Source organism: Myxine glutinosa, chromosome 6 (genome assembly GCF_964187855.1).
Source record: "Myxine glutinosa chromosome 6, kmMyxGlut1.1, whole genome shotgun sequence".
Taxonomy (NCBI): Eukaryota; Metazoa; Chordata; class Myxini; order Myxiniformes; family Myxinidae; genus Myxine; species Myxine glutinosa.
Window position 1 is genome coordinate 45,069,849 of NC_136266.1, and position 22,634 is coordinate 45,092,482.

Sequence of the window (22,634 nt, forward strand, 5' to 3'; positions counted from 1 at the left end):
AAACGGACCCAGACAAAATTAAAGCGGTAGAGGAGTGGCCCGCACCACGTACCATCAAAGAGGTGCGGGGATTTTTGGGACTCTGCTCCTACTACCGGCGCTTTGTGGCGAAATTTGCGGAGTTGGCCCGTCCCCTCCACCGGCTTACGGAGAAGGGGACGCGATTTAATTGGACACGGGAGTGCCACGAGGCCTTCCAAAAATTGAAGGGGTGTCTGACATCCGCACCCCTTCTAGCGTACCCCACTAGCAACGGGGCATTTACCCTGGACACGGATGCGAGCCAGGAAGGATTGGGCGCAGTTTTGTCTCAGACACAGGAGGGCGTGGAGAGAGTGATTGGTTATTATAGTCGGGCCTTAAGTAGGCCCGAGCGAAATTATTGCGTCACTCGCAAAGAGTTATTGGCCATGCTGGCTGCCATGAACCATTTCCACCCGTACTTGTACGGGCGGAAATTTTTGGTTAGAACTGACCATTCCTCCTTGCAATGGCTCCTTCGGTTCAAGGAACCGGAGGGCCAAATTGCAAGGTGGTTGGAAAAGTTGCAGCAGTACGATTTTGATGTGGCCCATAGGGCCGGGAAGGCCCATGGTAATGCGGACGCACTCTCTCGGCGTCCTTGTCTGGGGGAAAACTGCAAATTTTGTGCGAGACACGAGGAGAGGGAACAATTGGGCGATTCGGACCCGACCCTCGTTGTCCGGGCAACCCGGGTGAGAGGGCCAATTTTGCCACTAACCGCGGACGAAGAATTTGGAGAGTTGGCTTGGAGCACGGCCCAGCAGGAGGATCCTGTTCTGGGGCCGGTGTTCCAATGGGTCAAATTGGGGCAAACACCAAAGGGGGAAGAGGTCACCCCCCTCGGGGCACAAACAAAGGCATATTGGGCTCAGTGGCAGACCCTGGAATTGAAAGGCAACATCTTGTATCGCAAGTGGGTGGAGGTTCCCTCTGATAGAACTTCCTGGCTGGTGATAGTCCCTGACAAATTCAAGAACGTCATATTGCAACAGGTGCATGGTACCCGCTCCGGCGGCCATTTGGGCAGGACAAAGACAATATCTCGGGTCCGCCGGAGGCTCTATTGGGTGAATATGGGGCGCGACATACAGGACTGGTGTCGGAGATGCGACGCCTGTACTGCCAAAAAGGGACCAGCACGGAGGATGAGGGCCCCCCTTCAATTACACCAGGTGGGGGCCCCCCTAGAGCGGGTGGCCATGGATATCTTAGGCCCACTACCCCGCACCCGCCTAGGTAATAAGTACATCCTCGTTGTGATGGACTACTTCACCAAGTGGCCGGAGGCCTACGGCTACGCCCTCCCCAACCAAGAAGCAGGGGTGGTAGCGCAGGCCTTCGTGGAAGGATTTGTGTGCCGGCATGGGATTCCACAGGAGTTGCACACCGACCAGGGACGAAATTTTGAGAGCAAATTGCTAAAAGATGTGTGCAGTCTCCTGTCAATTCGGAAAACCAGAACAACGCCTTTAAGACCTCAATCTGACGGGATGGTGGAAAGATTTAACCGAACTCTAATCCAACAACTGGCACTGTTCACCGCCACCCGTCAGGATGACTGGGACGAACATCTCCCTTATTTGCTCATGGCCTACCGAACCAGCTAGCACGGGGCCACCGCATGCAGTCCAGCGTTGCTTATGTATGGGCGGGAGTTACGGGCTCCCGCCGACTTGCTATGCGGTCCCGTGCCAGACACAGTGGTTAACCCGCCGAGGGAGGGGTACGCACGTCACCTAGAGGAAGGCATGGAGCTAGTCCATGCCTTCGCCCGCCGCCAACTCCATCTGGCGGGGGAAAAGATGAAGCGCAGGTACGACGACCAGAGCCAGGGGAGTCAATACGCTCCGGGGATGAAGATTTGGTTCTTTAATCCCCGGAGGCGGAAGGGAAGGTGCCCAAAACTCACCTCCCCCTGGCAAGGCCCAGGAGTCGTCCTGTCGCAAATCTGTGACGTGGTCATAAAGATCAAAATGGGGCCACGAGCCCTCCCTCGGATCGTCCACGCCGACCGGATAAGACCTTACACCGGCGAGCAGGCGCCCCCGTGGATTGCCTCGGCTTTAGATGCCGAGGCGGGACCCAGTACCTCTGAATAAGGGGGGCTTATTAGTGCCAGAGGACTGGGGGATTGATGAGCGATGGGCCCGGTGGGTAAGGGTGGCATCCCTGCCACCCTGCCCATGGTGGGGGCAAAGGAGCAATAGCTTATGGGGTGTATGGCAGTGAAAACTAGCCCGGGTGGGTTAGGTTATATTGTAGGGATCTAGCGAAGATGACATTAGGTAACGTTAAGTTTAGTTAGTGACTGATACCTGTAGTGGGGACGCAGGTAGTTTAGTGTGGATGATAATGACGAGGGAGCGCAATAGTTTAAAGGGACGACTGGGAAGCGCAAGTTTTAGAGGGGAGTAGTTAGATGAGATGATGCTGTGTGAGGATTGAACAGGTGTGATTGCACAGGTGTGCAACTGGACAGGTGTGTGGAGCAGTGTGTGAGTAGTGAGTGCGTGGATCAGCGCGAATGCGCTTGGGGAGAGAAGGGTGCAGGTGGCACCAGGTGGGAGAGCACAGGTGTGCAAGTAAAGGTGTGTGGAGAGAGTTGGAGTAAGTGGTACGGAGTGGTGTGCATGGTGCGAAGGGGTGGATGGGGGAAGAGTGGACCCCTTTCACGAGTACCCGGGGCGGGTAGTGTAAGTGTTAGGTAGAGGGTATAGGTAAATTGTGGTTGGATATTGGCATCTGTGGTGCGGTTGAAGAATGGTGTTGTGAATGGGTGCATTAGTGTTGTGGAAATGGCTGGGCGTATAGCCTGTTAGTGTGTGTAGTTGGTTGGGCACTCCACCACTGTGAGGATGTCGGCCAGGTGAGGCCGCAGGTGGGCTCTGGGAGCCGGTAGAGTTGTGAGTGGGTGCCTGAGGATCCCGGGTGTGGATCGGGTAGCCCAGTGCCAGAGAGGGCACCGAGTGGGGAGAGCGCCAGAGGGCCTTCCCCAGCTAGTTATGTTAGGGTAAGGAGCAGGTAAGCTTGGAGGCAACTGCAGTGGTGGAGGTGTGCAGGTGGGTAGACCCACTGGGAGAGGTACACGCCACAGCCCAGAAATTGTGCGAGGGCACCGGGAGATGAATCGGGGGAGTGAGACCCCAAATTGAAAAGCACCACAGTTTGGCCAATGGGAATTGGTTTTTAGAACCCATAGTGTAAGAGGGCCAATGGTTTGGCCGGAGAAAGACCCCGGGTAGTGTAAAGTTGTTAAAGTCACTTAGGAAATAGTTAGGATTGATGAACCTGTCGCACCATACGCAGCCACTTACCTGTGGTGATGATGATGACTCCACACCTGTGTTTTCTTTGTTCTGTTGCAGGAAGTAAGGACTGCTGTTGGATTTGTGAGACGCATCACGACGTGGATGAGACATTGGGGCGATTCCATCTCTCCCTCCCTAGGAGGGACTGATGATGAATTGGTAATGGCAAATTATGATGTTGAGTTGGAGATGGCAAATTTTGATGAAAGTTGAAAATGGCAAATTTGATTGGTTAGGAGGGAGAGAAGACGAATTTGGTTTATGGGAGGAACGGGGAAGACAGTAGGGATGTTTGTTGATTTGTAAAGTAGATGTTTATGGGTAGTGTTGTGTTTTGTGGATACAGTAAGGGGTAAGGGAGGGGCCATGTAGGTTACCTGGTGGGGGGGGGGGGGCGTACGGTAGGAACGTACCTGTCTCACCTGGTTCCCATGTGCCCCCAGTGTGCATCACCTTGTATTGCGTGCACTTTTGCGCCCTTACCACCTTACTCACTTGTCTGCTTCTTTTGTCTCCCACCTCCGAGGATCTGGCTTTGGGGTAGAGAGAGAGGAGAGAGAGGTGCTGGCTACGCAGTTGTGGGCCTGCACTTTCGCTGCTTGCTGCTTGGATCGATACACCATATGGACCGCAATGTTGGTGGCCACCCACAATGGACCGCAGCTCTTTTGCGGCCAAGCACCACCCGTGGATGGACCTATGGGTCAACGTGGCACCTATGCCATACAGGTGAACCACTTTTAGTTGACACCACTGAAGGCCACAATATAGAAATGGACGCGGTTGGCGCCTTTCTTTACTTTTAAAGAAGCAAGAAGGCCAAGTGCACCACACGAAGGCAAGACCAGCGGCAGAACATCGGCCGGCTGCGACACCACACAGTGATTCATAAACACTTTATTGGTGCACCGGATGGTGCTGACTGTGTGATGGGGTGGTGCTTTTGATGCTTGGAAGGGGTGCTCTGCACATTATTAAAGGCCGTAGGCCACAGAGCACTCGTGGGTTGGTGTATCGATGCTGGCATGCGTGCTCTCTCTATGCATAACATCTGCATGTGTCCCTCCAAAAACAGGTCCTGGATCGTAGTGTAAATATCAGCGTAGTCTTGTAAATAATGCTCCCTACCGGCTGTATGTTTAGTTTGCGAATTCTTTCCGCAATTCGGTTATCCTGTGGGTGTGTTTCTGAGAGGAGAAGGGTGCAACGTCGCAGGGGGACATATTTACTCATTTGTGAATATCTGTAAAACTGTCGCACTCAGGGTAGAGTTAATAGTAGAGGGAACTACATTGCGTGCCACACTAAAGTAGGTAAAAATTTATCGGGTCGGGACGCCCCGAGGGTAGAGAAGGGTGCAATGTTGCGAATATGGAATTTGGCCTCCATATCCGCTTGTAAATATTCCCCTATTTCCCCAATACTCCCCAACTATCCCCAATCCCCCATTCCCTAGTCCCATTGTCTGTAAACAACACTCTGTAGAACCGACCTTCCCCTTTTTCCCCCATTAAATGTCGTGCCCAGGTCCACCGCATCTCACGTAGACAACTTTCGGACATCTTGCTAGTTATTCTTAGTCTATGTCAGTTAAGGACTCGTTTCCATTAATTCTGACTCTTCGTTGCACCAGAATGTGATTATATGGCACCAGTAGTGAGTTTAGGACCTTCCCATACCTCTTCCCATCTTCCCCAAACAACAACAACAACAACTACCGCTACAACAACAACTACAACCACGGCGCGCGGGGGGGAGTGTGCGTCCTCCCACCGGCTCGGTTAGCCGCCATGACCATGCGCTCCACGGGGTTACCACGAAGGGGCTCCCTGTCAGCCCCTCGTCAAGGGCGGAGCCGGTAACCCCCCCGCACGCACCCAATGAGAAGCAACGAGCCGATTCCATCTGGGGCGGAGCTAACGAGCCGAGGGTGTGTCACTCCCCGCCGGATATACGCAGCCACTTGCCGGATGTGAGGTCAGATGCGCCCCCAGCTTGAAGAAGAGCAAGTCACTACCTCCGAGCGCTGCGACCTCCCCGCATCTTTGGACCGGACCGAACCGGGTCGATTCTGCCTTGAGCCAAGAGTGCACCTTGAGCCATCGACTGCCTGCCTTTCCTTGCCATCAATCCCCGTGTGAGTCAGCCTTTTGTCCCGTTTATCTGTCGTCTGTTGGGGTTAATATAAGAGTGTGTCTAAGTGCTCGTCTTTCTATGCTGTCCCTCTTGTAGTTGTAATCTAACCTTCCGAACGAATATAACCTCCTCCGGAGGTCTTGAGAACCGTATCCCTGGTGTCGTGTCCTTTTAATCCCAGCCGTGTGTCCTTTTCCTTCATTGACCTAGCGTAGCGCGACTCGGCAACGTTCGAGTATAATCGGGTAACTTGTGCAGACGTGGTCATACCAAACCGCTCGGTGAACTAACATCCACCACCGCGTCTGTAACAGTATTCTCTGTGCCTTCAAAATAAAAGGCTGTACGTTTGGTTACTTTCCAACCTGTTCGGTACGTCCTTTCTCCATTGGCCTTGCATCATCCGAGACCGAATTTGGCTCGAATCGGGTTCATAAATCACGTCAGGTAACGCCGCTTTCCACACCGTGCAAATTCGCTCGGCACGCAATTGAATAAAGTGTGTGGAAGCGAGGGTTCGACCGCCAGTTTCTCCGGTCACGTGTCTTGAAGGTATTTGGGAATATTGACCAATAAACCCTTTGACGCGCGACTGGGAAATTGGCGATCGGAATTGCTTTGCAATCCGTCAATCACGAGTTTTGTAGTCGTGGACGGCGGCCTCAGTGAACCCGGAGTTTGCGGGGGAGCGGGGCATAAACCCCCCTTAGTACGTCGATGAACCCGGGATCCGCAACAATATCTGATATCTATCTATAATTCCAGTAATCTCTGTGTGTATGTGTGTCTGTGTGTCTGTGACCGCTGTTTCTCGACAACCACGGGTCCGATATACTTGAAACTTGCCAGGTATATTGCTGGGGACCCGAGGATGTGCCTTTTCAAGGTTTCATATTAATCGGACAAGTAGTTACCGAGCTATGGCGATTTAGCCGTTCGCCGTTCGCTTTGGCTTTGCGAATGGACCAAACCATTTCATGTAAATAGAGGGGGGGGGGGGGTTCTGTGGTCGTTGCGAATGGACCAAACCATTTCATGTAAATAGAGGGGGGGGGGGGTTCTGTGGTCGTTACTGCCACGTGGTTTCAAAGTTTTTTTTTGTTGTTGTTGTTTGCACGCATGTTTTTTTGCACGCACGTACGGGCACCCACGTACGGGCACGTCCTAGTATATTAAAATAGCGGAAGTTTTGTGTCCGGCCATCATGCCACATCATTACGTATATGATGTCATTACGGCGTAAACACCCGCTCACTATGGGAGCGGCAAGAAGGGTCATTCCTCTTTGGGGTATATAGATTACAGTCTCTTTATGGTCCGGTCTCAAGAACATTGGGTTTGTGTTCATTTACCAAGGTTCTTGTGAAGAGATCGCCAAGTAGTTTTAAGCATTCAAGCAAGCACTCCATTCAAAACCCTAAAGGAATGGCTGGCTTGGCAAGCGCTAGCTAGCTGCTTGGTAAATGAGCACACCTCCAACCCTTGTGGGGTAGATAGATTACAGTCGATCTTCGCTCAGTTCTTTAAGTAAAACTTACCTCATGGATGTCGAGATTCCTCCAAATTTCTTTGTTGAATGTTATAAGCAGCATTAGCAACTGTTTAAAAAGCTAATAATGTGTGTTTGTGGTTTATAATATTTTACAAGCCTGGCTACTGCTGTTAGACTTTTGGTGTTGTTTTTTAAATAATACTGATCCAAAACTCATGGATGAGCTTGTACATCACCTGAAGTACACAATCATGAGGAGATGCAAGCATACATTTACTTGAATTAAAAGGATATCAGTAGAAAGATAACTGATACATCAACAAAGACTATGTGCAGTTATGGACACGATATACGTCCATAAACTAATGGATTGAATAATGGTGTTGATATAGCACAGCCATGATGGGCCAAATGCCCTCCTCCTACATAGCATTCCTTGTATATCCTTGACTCCTATCATGACACCAAACCAAACTCAATGATAAAAGAAAAAAGTGAGCCCTATTCGCAGTCTGATGACATGTTACTGACCTGACGTGATGAAGAAATACTGCGAGTCTCCATGGATTCCCACAGCACCAGGTCCTGAGGCTTGTGCCAGCAGGTTGAGCATGGAGAAGGCGGCGCTCACGACACCAAATCCCAATCCAGCCACTGTCCCCAAGACAAAAGAGCAAAACAACTTTATAATAGCAAACCATTTAGAATGGGCAAAATTTCAGCATGGCATGCAATATGTTATCCATCACATCATTGGTTTAAAAGAAAGAGTTGTAGAAGAAGAAGAAGAAGAAGAAGAAGCAGAAGAAAGAGAAGGAGGAGGAAGAGAGGAAGGAGGAGGTGGAGAAGGGAGAGGTGAGGGAGGAAGAGTAAGGAGAAGAAGAAAGAAGGAGAAGAAAGGAGGAGGTGGAGGAGGATGAGGCGAAGATGGAGAAGGAGAAGAAGATTAAGAGGAAGATGAAGGTGATGATGCCACTCGTTTTGCATCTATTATATTGGCTTGGGAGGGAGGGGGACATAATCCTTCACGGGTCGCCACTGACGCAGGATACTCAAATTGTTCACTATTCCCAATAAGGTGGTACTCATTTTTTCCGATATCGGAAGGACAGGCTGAATCAACCCACCAGGTGTTATTTTAACGGCACGACAGAGGCTCAACCTCGGGACTATAAAATAAAAAGCCAGCCACCTTAACCGTAAAGTAAACACCAGGGTTTTAAAGGTTATTACCAACAAGGAAATAATTTTTTTTTAAGTATCATATGGGTGGTGACATGCATATGCTCAGCTCTTTGCACAGTTTGTCACTCGGCTTCATGTAGTGCCTGCCACACTTTGGCAACTAAAATAAGCTTGTGTTCGTCTGGTATGCAGCCTGTGGCTGCTGGTTGCATCATTGCTAGGAGCACCGCTGTGCTGCTGGGTCTAGCCCTGATGCTAAGGGTTTTTTGATTATCATACAAATGCACATCCTAGCTTGTGAAGTGTACTGCCTGGCATCCATCATTCCTTTCCTAGCTTAACCGCCCATGGTATTCGATTCTGATTTTCTCTGAAAGTGGAAACAATGGGTGGTATTCCATCCCATTGGAATATTCCCACCTTCATGGTATTCTGTCTTGTGATCTTCCTCTTGAGGCTGGCTGGCATCTCAAAAGGCAGAGTTTTAGGACATATATTATTGGTATACAGCTTCTTTTGAAACACCGGAACCAAATATTGTACACCGCACCTTTCCTACTCCATCTCCAGGCGCTGCATGACATCATCGCCGGGCACCGAAGGGGGCCCAGCGATGACGTGTGCTGAAAGGTTCACTCTTTCATGGTGTTCACTCTTTCATTCCTCTTTTCTCCCGCCTCTGTAACAAACTCCCTCACACTCTTCAATCCCACTCATCCCTCCAGGTCTTCAAAACAGCTCTTCACCACCATCTCGGCGAAGCCAGGGTTCGGTTGCGAGAGTACGCTGGCGTTGCATATTCGCCGCTTCTCCGACTGGATGGATGTACAGGGTCTGCTTCTACTTTTCTGACCTGACATCTCACACCTGTCCTGCCTTTTCACACCCGCACGTGCCGCGTGTTCTCCGGCTGGATAACGGAATCTGCTTTTGATGGTACGGAATACGGAATCGAAAGGCCCGCTCCCGTTGTTTGTGGCCGTGGCCTTGTTTGCCGGTGGCCTTGTGGTCTTGGTGGCCTTGTGGCCTTGTTTGCCGCTGTGGTCTTGATTAGCGGCTGCAGTCGTTTGCCGCTGCGTTTGCCGCTGCGTTTGCCGCTGCGTTTGCCGCTTTGCCTCCTCGACCTTGGCCTCGTACTCGTCCCTTCGCTCCTGCCTGGCATGGCTCTGAAGTACTCCGCCGCAAGGCTTCTTCTGCTCAATACCCGCTCCACCCCATCATGCATCTCTGCCATCAAATCAAATGGACTCCTCCGACGACCCAGGTACATTCACCGTGGCTCCGGTCGCAAGTTTGTTTATTTGCAATCAGGTCACTCCATCCCCGTCCTCTGGTCGGCTCAGCGCACTCTCACTCTTCGTCCCAGCGCACCTGGTCACAGCAACCCACACGATCGCACCTCCTGCCTACGAACCCTGGCTAAATCACCTGAATTCATCCCTGCTGTTCAAAACAACATCAAGCTCACCCTGTTCAACACCCGGTCCCTCAACAATAAATGCCTCATCCTGAACGAATACATCCTGGATAACAAACTGGACTTTCTCTGTCTCACCGAAACCTGGCAACAACCTCTGGACTACTACACACTCAACCTCACCACACCCAATGGATATTCCTACGTCAATAAACCACGCTCGGAGGGCCGAGGTGGTGGAATTGCCGTTATCCACCGTCAAGACATCAAGACCAACCTCATCTCCATCTCATCTGCTCCATCATTTGAACACCTGGCTTTAAAACTCTCTGGTCACACGCAGTCAGTCATGGCTGTCGTCTACCGCCCTCCCAAACCACACCCATCATTCCTGTCTGACTTCTCCTACTTTCTGACCCAGCTATGTTCCCTCTCCCCCTCAATCCTCCTCCTTGGTGATTTCAATATCCACATGGACTCCACTGACTCCACAATAACCACTGACTTCACTGATTTACTCACCTGCTTTAACCTCACTCAACATGTCGACTTTCCTACCCATATCCGTGGTCACATTTTGGACCTTGTCTGCTCCACTGGATTAAATTTGCACCATCTCTATGGCTCCGACCTCACCCTCTCTGACCACTTAGCCATCACTCTGACCATCAACATCCCCGCCCCAACACCAAGGCATTATCGCACAATCAACTTCCGTAAGCTAAACGCTCTTTCACCTACCTCATTCTCATCCACCCTCTCTGAAAAAATGTCCACTTCTCCCTTCATTGACCTCCACACCCCTTCCGACCTCACTGACTACTACAACCACACTCTCTCCTCCTGCCTTGACCAGCTTGCGCCTGTAAAAACCAAAACAGTTTCTTTCACCCATTCTGCTCCCTGGTTTACCCCTGAACTCCACCTGATGAAAACTCGTGCTCGCCAACTTGAAAGACTCCGCAATAAAACGGGTCTCACAGTTCACTCCCAAGCCTACAAGGACCACATACAACACTACAAAGATGCCCTCTCCCGCGCCCGCTCTGCCTACTACTCTCAAATTATCCACTCTGGCTCCGGAAACCCAAAAGCACTCTTCTCGACAATAAACAAACTCCTCCGCCCCCTGAACACCACCACCCAGTCATTCACAGTAGACAACTGCATCTCCTTCCTCTCTTTCTTCCAACGCAAAATTGACAACATCTACAACAGCTTGACCACCGCCGCACCCGCTCCCCCTCCAACCACCTGCCCCCCCTTGTCCTGCCATCCCCTGTCTCGGTTCTCCCCAATCTCTCCTACTGACCTCTCTGAACTCCTCATAGGAATGAAAACTGCCACCTGCACTCTTGACCCCATCCCCTCCAGCTTTGTCAAAGCCTCCCTCCCTGCTCTTTCTCCACTTATCATTGCAACAATAAACTCCTCCCTGTCTACAGGCATCGTCCCACCTTCCCTCAAAATTGCTGCTGTTACCCCCATTCTAAAAAAACCTGGTCTAAACCCTGACACCCTAAACAACTTCAGACCCATCTCCAACCTACCCTTTCTGTCAAAAGTTTTGGAACGCGCTGTAGCCACTCAACTCAAACATCATCTCTCTGCCAATAACCTGTATGAAACATTCCAATCCGGATTCCGCTCCAACCACAGTACTGAAACTGCTCTCCTCAAAATCACCAACGACCTTCTCCTCTCCTCTGACGCTGGCAACCTCAACATTCTCGTCCTCCTCGACCTCAGCGCTGCCTTTGACACCATCGATCACACTATCCTCCTCACCCGACTTGAATCCACCTTTAACGTCACCGGCACTGCCCTCTCTTGGATTAAATCATACCTCTCTGACAGATGCCAGTTCATCTCCATCAATAACTGCAAATCCCCCACTGCTCCCCTCCCCCAAGGTGTCCCCCAAGGTTCAGTTCTTGGCCCCCTCCTCTTCATCCTTTACCTGTCCCCGCTCGGTCACTTAATCCGCCGTCATGGTCTCCAATTCCACTGCTTCGCCGATGACATCCAGCTTTTCATCTCCACCAAGTCCGTCTCCACCGACACCCACTCTATCCTGACAAACTGCATCACTGAAATAAAATCCTGGCTTCAAATCAACTTCCTCAAGCTTAACTGTGATAAATCTGAAATAATCATCATTGGCCCAAAAACGCTCACAAAATCCACCCATAACTTTGCCCTCAACATCGACGGTATCCCAGTATCCACCTCCCCTCACATCCGGAATCTTGGCGTCATCTTTGACCAAACCCTTTCCTTCGACAAATACACTAAACAGATCACAAAGTCAGCCTTCTTTCACCTGAAAAACATTGCCCGTCTCCGCTCATCCCTCTCCTCCACGGCTGCAGAAACCCTCATCCACGCCTTCATCACCTCCCGTCTGGACTACTGCAATAGCCTCCTCTATGGTTCACCCTCAAAAATCACCAATAAACTCCAATACATTCAGAACTCCGCTGCCCGTCTACTCACTCATTCCCGGACCCGTGACCACATCACCCCCGTCCTTTACAAGCTTCACTGGCTCCCCATCCCCCAGAGAATCCAGTACAAAATCCTCCTCTTGACATACAAAGCCCTCCATAACCTGGCCCCATCCTACCTGGCTGACCTCCTCTCCAGACACACTCCCACCCGCAACCTCCGCTCTGCTGGTACCAACCTCCTGACCCCCTCCATCCGGACCAAATTCAGATCCTGGGTGGACAGGGCCTTCTCCATCGCTGCTCCCACCCTCTGGAACTCACTACCTCACACCATCAGAGACTCCTCCTCACTCACCACATTCAAAACATCACTAAAGACCCACCTGTTCAACGCTGCATTCAACATTCAACCCACAGCATTTAACCCCTGACTATCTCTTCTCCTTCTCCCTCCTTTTGCTTTAAATATTTCCCTATTGATTCTTGTCTTTTTGCAATTGTTGTTTTCATGTATTGTTATGCATTATGTTTTCCACTCTGTCAAAGCGCCTTTGGGCTTCTGGAAAAGCGCTATACAAAATAAATGAATTATTATTATTATTATTATCTCTTATCTTCCCCCCATCCAAAACCTTGATCTTTTCTACCCCTGTTAATTCACCCCAGATCCACTTTTCTGATATACCGACTTATTTCCTGGAAGTTCTCGCAGTGTCCATGTGGTTTTTTTTTTTTTACCTCTCCCACCCCCCACCCCCCTTCCCACGCCTCCTCCCCCCAAGCCCTCCCACAGATCTCCCGATGTCCCTGCTCTCAAATGTTGTACTTGTGTGCTTCCCCCTTGTAGTGAAAATGTATCAAAGTTGAACCCAGGTGTGATGCTCGCTTAAACCACTGAGAGGCGTCTATAAGACCTCGGACGTCCGCGACTTCGGGCCACTCCTGCGACATTATTCTATGATATGTAGACTCGGATGGTACGTACCCTTTTATATTCTAGGCTTGCTTGCTTTGACTAATATTATCAATCCTTCCTATATGATACCAAGATCCTGATATATATTGCATGATTGTATTTTACAGGATGATGCCAAAGATCTGATTGAAATTAAACCTACCTATGGGACAAAGTTGTGGACTTGGTTGATTTTCACAACACCCCTCTCTCCCCATATCATTTCCCGCTCCCTTTATTTCATCTTATGTGTCCGTTTTTTTTTTTTTGGCATTAATGTTAGCTCTGACATGAGCCTCGATCTTGTATACAAAAAAAAGGACAGGACAATGACAGTGATTTGACTGTAAAGGATATTTTTGATTTATTGATTAATCAATGAATCCATTAATTATTTAATTATTCGATTGATGCCAATTTTTTTTTTTAAGTCAGATTCGGAACAGTGGTGGTTTCGGTATTCTATTAGCCAATTTATTAATAGGTTAATTATTTTACCATTATTATTTATCTTTTTAGCTGCGACGAGCAGCTCTATGAGAGGACCGCGTTGTTGTTCTTGTTGTTGGGGTGCCTTTTTGAATAGCGCATGCGCATACACTCGGACGTGCATTGGTATGAGGTAAGAACATCGCGGACTAAAATCGCGATTTGTTTGAAGAAACCAGAATAAATTTAGCAACAAAGACATCATGAATGTTTTCATATCAATCTCGTTTCACAGCACTTTTTTACTTTCAAATCACTTTCACCACACCACACCAAACAGAACCACAGAACCACAGAACCACACCCACTTTCAAATCCCCTACCGACCAAGCCCGTTTCAAATTATCCCTCTGCCACCCAGAATTAACATTAATAAATAACATTAATGAATTAACATTAACAGAAATAACATTCACGTACATACATTATATGTAATCAGTTGATGAAGCATGTTGCGTCGCAAAACAAAGGACAAGACCAGAACTGAAAGACAAAAAGACGCTAGTGCATGTGTATAATTTAATGACTGGTCGAATTTGGTAGCACATATTGCAAAGTATCCCTGCGTGTTGTAAGAAGCGACTAAGAGGGTTAGCGTCAGGAAGGGCATCCGGCCATAAAAACATTGCCTCAAAAAGAGAACCATGACAATTAGAACTACATATGGGCAGGGTACAGCCCGCAGTGGAGTTCTGTTTCTGAGGTTTGGGACATGGAATGTACGGACAATGACAGGGAGATCAGGAGAAGTGGTGGAAGTATTGATCAGAAGAAGAGTGGACATATGTTGTGTGGAAGAGACGAGATGGAAGGGAAGTGGTGTGAGAATGGTGAAGGGTAGACAGGGACAGAAATACAAGTTTGTGTGGCAAGGGTGCCCGGAGGGCGTGAATGGTGTTGGTGTCCTGTTTTCTGAGGAGTTTGTAGACAGTGTGGTGAGTGTGACTAGAGTGAGTGATAGGTTGATGATGGTGAAAATGATGATTGGAAAGCTCTTGGTGAACGTCATCTCGGGATATGCTCCGCAGGTTGGTCGGAGCGATGAAGAGAAGGACAGGTTCTGGTGTGCGATAGAGACGCTGATGGAAAACGTGAAAGATGAGGAAGTTGTTGTGGTAGGAGGAGACCTAAATGGACATGTGGGAAGGAGTATGGACGGTTTTGAGGGAGTTCATGGGGGTTATGGATATGGTGTGAGAAATGGAGAAGGTGAAAGGATTTTGGAGTTTGCTGATGGAGCTGATTTGTTGATTTGTAATACTCAGTTCCAGAAAGGGGATAATAAGCTTGTTACATACACGTCAGGTGGGTCGACGACAACCGTTGACTACCTGATGGTGCGTAGGCGAGATAGGGGGCACCTCCGGGACACAAAGGTGATCCCGGGGGAGGAGGCCGTTTCACAGCACCACTTGGTTGTCTGCGACATAAGGGTGAAAGGTGCGAGGAGAGCTCGGCAGGTGAAGTACCAACCGAGAATGAAGGTGTGGAGGTTGAAAGAGGTGACAGTAAGGGAGGCATTAAAAGAGAGGCTGAGTCGGGTAGAGGATGATGTGGTTGAGCTTGAACGTGGTTGGATGTCAATGAAAGAGGGTCTGTTGGGAGCCGTTGGTGAGGTATGTGGATGGACAAAAGGACCACCGAGGCACTCGGAAACATGGTGGTGGGATGATGAAGTTGGAAAGATGATTGATGAGAAGAGGAAGAAGTTCAAGGAGTGGCAGAAGGCAAAGGGAGCAGAAAAAGCAGAGCATGAAAGTTATAAGGCAGCTAAGAAGGCTGCAAAGAAAGAGGTAGCAAAGGCGCAGGAGACATGTCGGAAAATGTTCGGAGAACGCTTGGATTCGGAAGAGGGTCAGAGAGCGGTATTCAGGATTGCAAAGCAGATAGTGAAAGAGAGGTGTGATGTGATGGGGGTGAGTTGCTTGAAGGATGAAGTGGGAGAAATTGTTGTGGACCCAGATGGAATTAAAGGAAGATGGAAAAGATATATGGAAATGCTGTTGAATACAGAGAATGAATGGGATGGCAACATAGAGAGTAACCCAGTTTTAGGACCGGCAGAGAAGATAACTGAGAAGGAAGTTGAGGAAGCGATAAAAGCAATAAAAAAAAAAAAGTAACCACCTTTGGAGGCCATTTTTCCCCACAAAGCGGGGGTTGGCCTTTTTCGGGAACCGTGGTTGTTGTTGTTTTTCGGTCCCCTTTTTGAAGCAATGTTTTACGGCCGGATGCCCTTCCTGACGCCAACCCTTTTTGCCGCCTTTAACGACAAACAAGGGATTACCAGTGAACTTTGGTTTCAGACCAGGTCACTCTACTCTGGACATGCTGCTTCTGCTATCTCAACAATGGATGGAGGTCCTCAATGCCAAACAGGAAATTAGAGCTGTCTCCCTCGACATATCACGTGCCTTCGACACGGTCTGGCACCCCGCTCTGCTCACCAAACTCTCCTCCTTTGGTATCCATGGAAATCTCCACGCATGGCTGGCGGACTTCCTCTCTAGTCGTCGTCAACGTGTGGCCCTGAATGGGTTTCTCTCATCTCCTCTTCCTGTTCAGGCTGGAGTTCCCCAAGGCAGTGTTCTGGGCCCCGTGCTTTTTCTGGTCTTCATCAATGATCTCTCTGACTCTCTTGAAAATCCTCTCTATCTCTTTGCTGATGACTCCACTCTCTGCCGCTCCATTCCTCTTCCCTCAGATCGGCAGTCTGCAGCCTCCTCACTCTCTGAAGACTTGGACAAAATCACAGACTGGTCAAACAAGTGGAACATGTCTTTCAATCCTGACAAATCTCACACTCTTACTATGTCTCTCCGAAAAGATCGACTGGACAACCCTCCCATCTACTTTCTCAACAATCCTCCCGAAGAAGTTCTGTCGCTCAAGCTTTTGGGTCTCACTATCTGCCATGATCTTTCTTGGGAAAACCACATTTCCAAGCTGGCCTCCAAAGCCAGTCGCCGACTGGGCATCCTCCGTCGTGAGAAGTCCTTCCTCGGCACACCTGAGCTCCTCACCACATACAAGGCTTTCATCCGCAGCTCAATGGAATACTGTTCTCCCCTATGGGCCGGTGCTCCTGCCTCACACCTAGCTCGGCTTCACGCTGTTGAAACCAAAGCTTTCAGAATTATTGGAATCTCCCGCGATGAAGCTATCTCTGAGGGCCTTTCACTCACTCACCGCAGGCAGGTAGGTGGTCTTTCTGTCTTCTACCGACTCCTCTCCGGCCTTGCACCCCCAGCTCTCTTTGTGCTCTGTCCCCCAAATATTCCTACAGGTCGCACAAGATCTGCCAGCAACCCTCTGATGGTTAAACTGCCGAAATCTCGGCTCTCTGCTCACCTTCACTCTTTCATTCCTCTTTTCTCCCGCCTCTGGAACAAACTCCCTCACTCCCTTCAATCCCACTCCTCCCTCCAGGTCTTTAAAACAGCTGTTCACCACCATCTCTTATCTTCCCCCATCCAGAACCTTGATCTTTTCTACCTCCGCTAATTCACCCCAGATCCGACTTGTTTGAAATTCCAACTTCTTTCCTGGAAGTCCTGGCAGTGTCCATATGTTTTATACCTCTCCCACCGCCCCCTTCCCATGCCCCCCCCCCCCCCAAAGCCCTCGCCCTCTCTCAGATCTCTCGATGTCTCCATGTCTCTCGGTCCCTCGGTCCCTGCTCTCAAATGTTGTGTTTGTGTCCTTCCCCCTCTCTCCACATCTTGTCTATCGCTGCCGATGTTATATGTTTTATGTGTCGGTTTGTCTTTCTGTGTGATTAATGTTCGCTCTTTCACGAGCCTCGATCTTGTATACAAAAAAAACAAAAAAAAAAACAAAAAAAACTGGAACTCAATTCGCCGACCTCGGAAGGATGACAGGCTGAGTCAACCCCCCTGGCGTTAATTCAGCGATCAACCGGGATTCGAACCCAGGATCCGAGGATCCTAAGCCGGCACCCTAGCCGCTAGCCCAACACCAGGGCAACATATAAAACATATGAACCAACAAGGAGACAACAACATGCATTTTAAGGCCATTTTCCCTGCTAGAGCGGGGGTTAGCCTCGCGGTCCCCATGACAATCTTCTCCATTTTGCCCTATTTTCTGCATCTCTCCTTGTTAACCCCCTTGCCCGCATTTCTTCTTCCACCATCTTTAGCCAAGTCTTTCTCGGTCTTCCCCGTCCTCTACTTCCTTCTACATTAATTTCCATCACTCTTCTCAACCAGTCACTTTCATCCTTCCTCAACACATGACCAAACCATCTCAACCTGTTCCTCTTCACAGCATCAATCAGAGGCAATATTCCCATCATCTTTCGCAATTCATCATTTGTCTTCCTCTCTCTCAACGATACTCCGCACATCCATCGAACCATTCGCATTTCCACCCTTTCCAGCCTTCGTTGCTGCTCTACGTTCATTACCCATGTCTCGCTCCCATAAATCATAACACTTCTCACACATGCAGCATCCACCTTTCCCTTCAGCTTCGGCGACACTCTCCTCCTCATCAGCAGCACGCCACTCAGTTCCCGAAACTTCTTCCATGCACATCTCACTCGAGCAACTGTTGCCGAGTCTGATCCACCTTCTCCATTCAGCATGTCTCCGAGGTAGCAAAATGTTTTCACACCTTCCAGCTTCACGCCGTCTCCAAGATCCAACTCAACATTTCCTCCATCTGCAGCTCCCTCTGTGCACACCTTACATTTGAATGTAGCTGCCACACTGGTAAATGACCCTCTCAGACCACTACATTTTTGATGAACCCACTCAGCGCACATTGTACATTGAATGGAGTTCACTCCGACACCCTTCCTGCACACAGCACACGGCCACTTCCCAGTTCTTTCCACCTCATGACATGCTTTACCACTTGCCATCACCTTTGTCTTTCCGATATTCACCTTCAGACCTTTTGTCTCCATACATTCCTTCCACTTGTTCATATTTTCCTTCAGTCCATCCATACTTTCCGCAATCAACACCAGATCATCTGCATACAACAACTCCCACGGTAAACCCTCCTTTACGTTCTGAGCCAGCGCCTCCATCACAGCTACAAATAGTAGTGGACTTGGTACCGACCCCTGATGCACTCCCACCTTCACCTCAAACTCACCACTGTTCCCGTCCTTCGTCCTTCCAGCTGTGCGCGCTCTTTTGTACATTGCCATCACTACTCTGATCAACCATTCCTCCACTCCTAACTTCCTCAATGCCCATGTCAATACTTTGCGTGGAACCCTATCGAATGCTTTCTCCAGATCACCAAACCCAAAAAACAACTTCTTCCTCTTCTCCATGTACTTCTCCTGCAACTGCCTCACAATGAAAAGCGGGTCTGTCGTTCCTCTTCCTGGCATAAATCCAAACTGCATTTCGTCGATCTTCACTTTCTTCCTTATCCTCCTCTCCAACACCCTTTCCAATACCTTCATTCCATGCTCCAATAACTTTATCGCTCGGTACGAGCCACACTCCAGAGGGTCACCTTTCCCCTTGTATAGAGGGACGAGGGTACTCAGTTCCCAATCCACTGGAATGTGGCCTTCTTTCACCACCAGATTACAGATCTCTGTCATTCTCTTCACACCCCAACGTCCTGCTGCCTTCAACATATCTCCCACAACTCCTGTCGGCCCTCCCGCTTTTCCACTCATTACTTTTATCGCTTCCTCAACTTCATTCTCAGTTATCTTCTCTGCCGGTCCTAAAACTGGGTTACTCTCTATGTTGCCATCCCATTCATTCTCTGTATTCAACAGCATTTCCATATATCTTTTCCATCTTCCTTTAATTCCATCTGGGTCGACAACGATTTGTCCCACTTCATCCTTCAAGCAACTCACCCCCATCACCTCACACCTCGCTTTTGCTATGTGCTTTGCAATCCTGAATACTGCTTTCTGACCCTCTTCCGAATCCAAGCGTTCTCCGCACATTTTCCTGCATGCCTCCTGCGCCTTTGCTACCTCTTTCTTTGCAGCCTTCCTGGCTGCCTTATAACTTTCATGCTCTGCTGTTTCTGCTCCCGTACCCTTCGCCTTCTGCCACTCCTTGAACTTCTTCCTCTTCTCGTCAATCCTCTTTCCAACTTCATCATCCCACCACCATGTTTCCAAGTGCCTCGGTGGTCCTTTTGTCCATCCACATACCTCACCAACGGCTCCCAACAGACTAGCTTTCATTGACATCCAATCACTTTCAAGCTCAACCACATCATCCTCTACCCTACTCAGCCCCTCTTTTAATGCCTCCCTTACTGTCACCTCTTTCAACCTCCACACCTTCATTCTCGGTTGGTACTTCACCCGCCGAGCTCTCCTCGCACCTTTCACCCTTATGTCGCAGACAACCAAGTGGTGCTGTGAAACAGCCTCCTCCCCCGGGATCACCTTTGTGTCCCGGAGGTGCCCCCTATCTCGCCTACGCACCATCAGGTAGTCAACGGTTGTCGTCGACCCACCTGACGTGTATGTAACAAGCTTATTATCCTCTTTGTGGAACTGAGTATTACAAATCAACAAATCAGCTCCATCAGCAAACTCCAAAATCCTTTCACCTTCTCCATTTCTCACACCATATCCGTAACCCCCATGAACTCCCTCAAAAGCATCCATACTCCTTCCCACATGTCCATTCAGGTCTCCTCCCACCACAACAACTTCCTCATCTTTCACGTTTTCCATCAGCTTCTTTATCGCACACCAGAACTTGTCCTTCTCTTCATCGCTTCGACCAACCTGCGGAGCATATCCCGAGATGACGTTCACCAAGAGCTTTCCAATCATCATTTTCACCATCATCAACCTATCACTCACTCTAGTCACTCACCACACTGTCTTCAAACTCCTCAGAAAACAGGACACCAACACCATTCACGCCCTCCGGGCACCCTTGCCACACACTTGTATTTCTGTCCCTGCCTACCCTTCACCATTCTCACACCACTTCCCTTCCATCTCGTCTCTTGCACACAACATATGTCCACTCTTCTTCTGACCAATACTTCCACCACTTCTCCTGATCTCCCTGTCATTGTCCCTACATTCCATGTCCCAAACCTCAGAAACCGATCTCCACTTCGGGCTGCACCCTGCCCATATGTAGTTGTAATTGTCATGGTTCCCTTTTTGAGGCAATGTTTTTATGGCTGGATGCCCTTCCTGACGCCAACCCTCTTAGTCGTCTCTTACGACACGCAGGGATACGGTGTACCTATTCTGACCAGGGTACACACTGGGAAACATTTAAAACATGGAAATTCTGGGGGGGGGGGGGGGGGGGGGAGGGGAGGGTGGCGTCACTGCTGTGGTTTAAATATATTCCAACAATATCCAAACAGAACCATGAAAACCATGAAAAACAATCTGGGAAAAGTCTCCAAGCGAGAACGTGGATTTGAGAACGCAGGAGCAGAGGCGGAAGAAAAACGAGATACAGGGGGCGGGGCACAAGTCGAGACGAGGAGGAGAGCGAACAAGCACATGTCCGGGAGGTGAGAAAGAATCAATATAGAATTCTTTGTCTATCCGTTTGTCCTGTTTTTAAAAACGCCGGACAAAGGGTAAGATGCCTGCGAGAGGCAGGGGAGAGAAAAGAAGAAATCAAAGAAACAAGCAAATACTATGAAGGAAAGAACTTACACTCACAAAACACCGACGGGGGGAAGGGAGCCCGGAAAGACCAGGCCGCGCACGACGCGCGAATAAAAAACGACCAATCACACACAAATCCGCAACAACCACAAAACCAAAACTAAACAGAAACACACAACAACACACACACACAACTAAACAACCAGCGGAAACCCGACAAAGACACGAATGGGAAAACACTCAAACGTCGATGCCGTGGAGAGCTCGAAGCAAGCCTCGTCGCCCGAGGGACCGGAAGTCCAAAAGAGAAAGGAGAGATGCAGAAAATAGGGCAAAATGGAGAAGATTGTCATGGGGACCGCAAGGCTAACCCCCGCTCTTGCAGGGAAAATGGCCTTACAATGCATGTTGTTGTTGTTGTTGTTTTTGTATATTGCAACGGATATCCTCATGATTCTACACGTCGCAGCTAGTGACCACACTGTGGTCATTTTTCTCTTGTTTCATTATTAATCACTTATTTACTTCCTTTCTCATCTGGGCAATATCTTAATAATAATAATAATAATAATAATAAAGGAGTCTTATATAGCCCCATCAAGCAGAGTAAACGACCCTCATGGCGCTTTACATTATCATGCGAACGCACACACACCGCACACACACCGCACGCGCACACACACACACACACACACACACACACACACACACACACACACACACACACACACACACACACACACACACACACACACACACACACACACACACACACACACACACACACACACACCTTCACTCTTGCCCTATTCCTCTCCCTCCCCATTCAAAACCCACAGATGTGTACTCCCCCTCCTCCTCCCCTCCCTTCCCCGCACATGTACACAGACATACTCTCGATCTCTGTCCCACCTCAAACCAAAGGGAAAACAGGACTTAGACTTTAAAAGACTTGTGAAACAGATAGGTTTTGAGGGAGGTTTTAAAGGCAGGAAGAGAGTCAACAAACATGTCGAACAGAGGAAGGCAAGTCATTCCAGAGCAGAGGTGCAGCAAAGGAAAAGGAACCTTTTGAGGACACCTTTTGAGCTAGGAAGCTGATATTCGGACACGACAGTGACCAAGTGATGTGGCTATAAAGGATTTATTTATTTATTTTTATTAATCAATTAATCGATTCATTATTATATATTGATTATTTATTTATTTTGATTAATGACTTATTTAATTAATTTTCAAAAAGTTACAGCTGCGGATGAAACACTGGTGGTTGAGGTATGCCATTAGCCAATTAAGAAATTATTTTACGATCATTAATTATCGATTTTAATTATGCAATTAATCAATCAATTATTGTAGGCGCCCCAGCAATGCCGCGCTGGAGATTGTTATTTATTTATTTATTTGGTATGGGGGCGGTGTACTTTGAATGTATCTGTACTTGTTTTAAATTTATTTCACGTTTTGTTTTGAGACGATGCTGTTGAGGTGGATAGGACATCGTGGACCAATATAACGCCCCTCACGTAGTCCGGATTGAATGCCACTTGACTTTTTTTTATTTGGGGACAA

The 22,634-nt window shown here is 48.9% G+C and overlaps 1 protein-coding gene across 16 annotated transcripts in view; it reads right to left on the reverse strand.

Moving 5' to 3' along the window:
- LOC137429727 (gamma-secretase subunit APH-1A) overlaps nt 1-22,634 on the reverse strand; it is a 55,877-nt gene that overhangs the window by 23,482 nt on the left and 9,761 nt on the right. For all 16 annotated transcript variants that reach the window (XM_068119921.2, XM_068119923.2, XM_068119917.2 and 13 more), the window contains exon 5: nt 7,492-7,614. In XM_068119921.2, the coding sequence (XP_067976022.1) occupies nt 7,492-7,614 (123 nt within the window). The remainder of the gene's footprint in view (nt 1-7,491; nt 7,615-22,634) is intronic.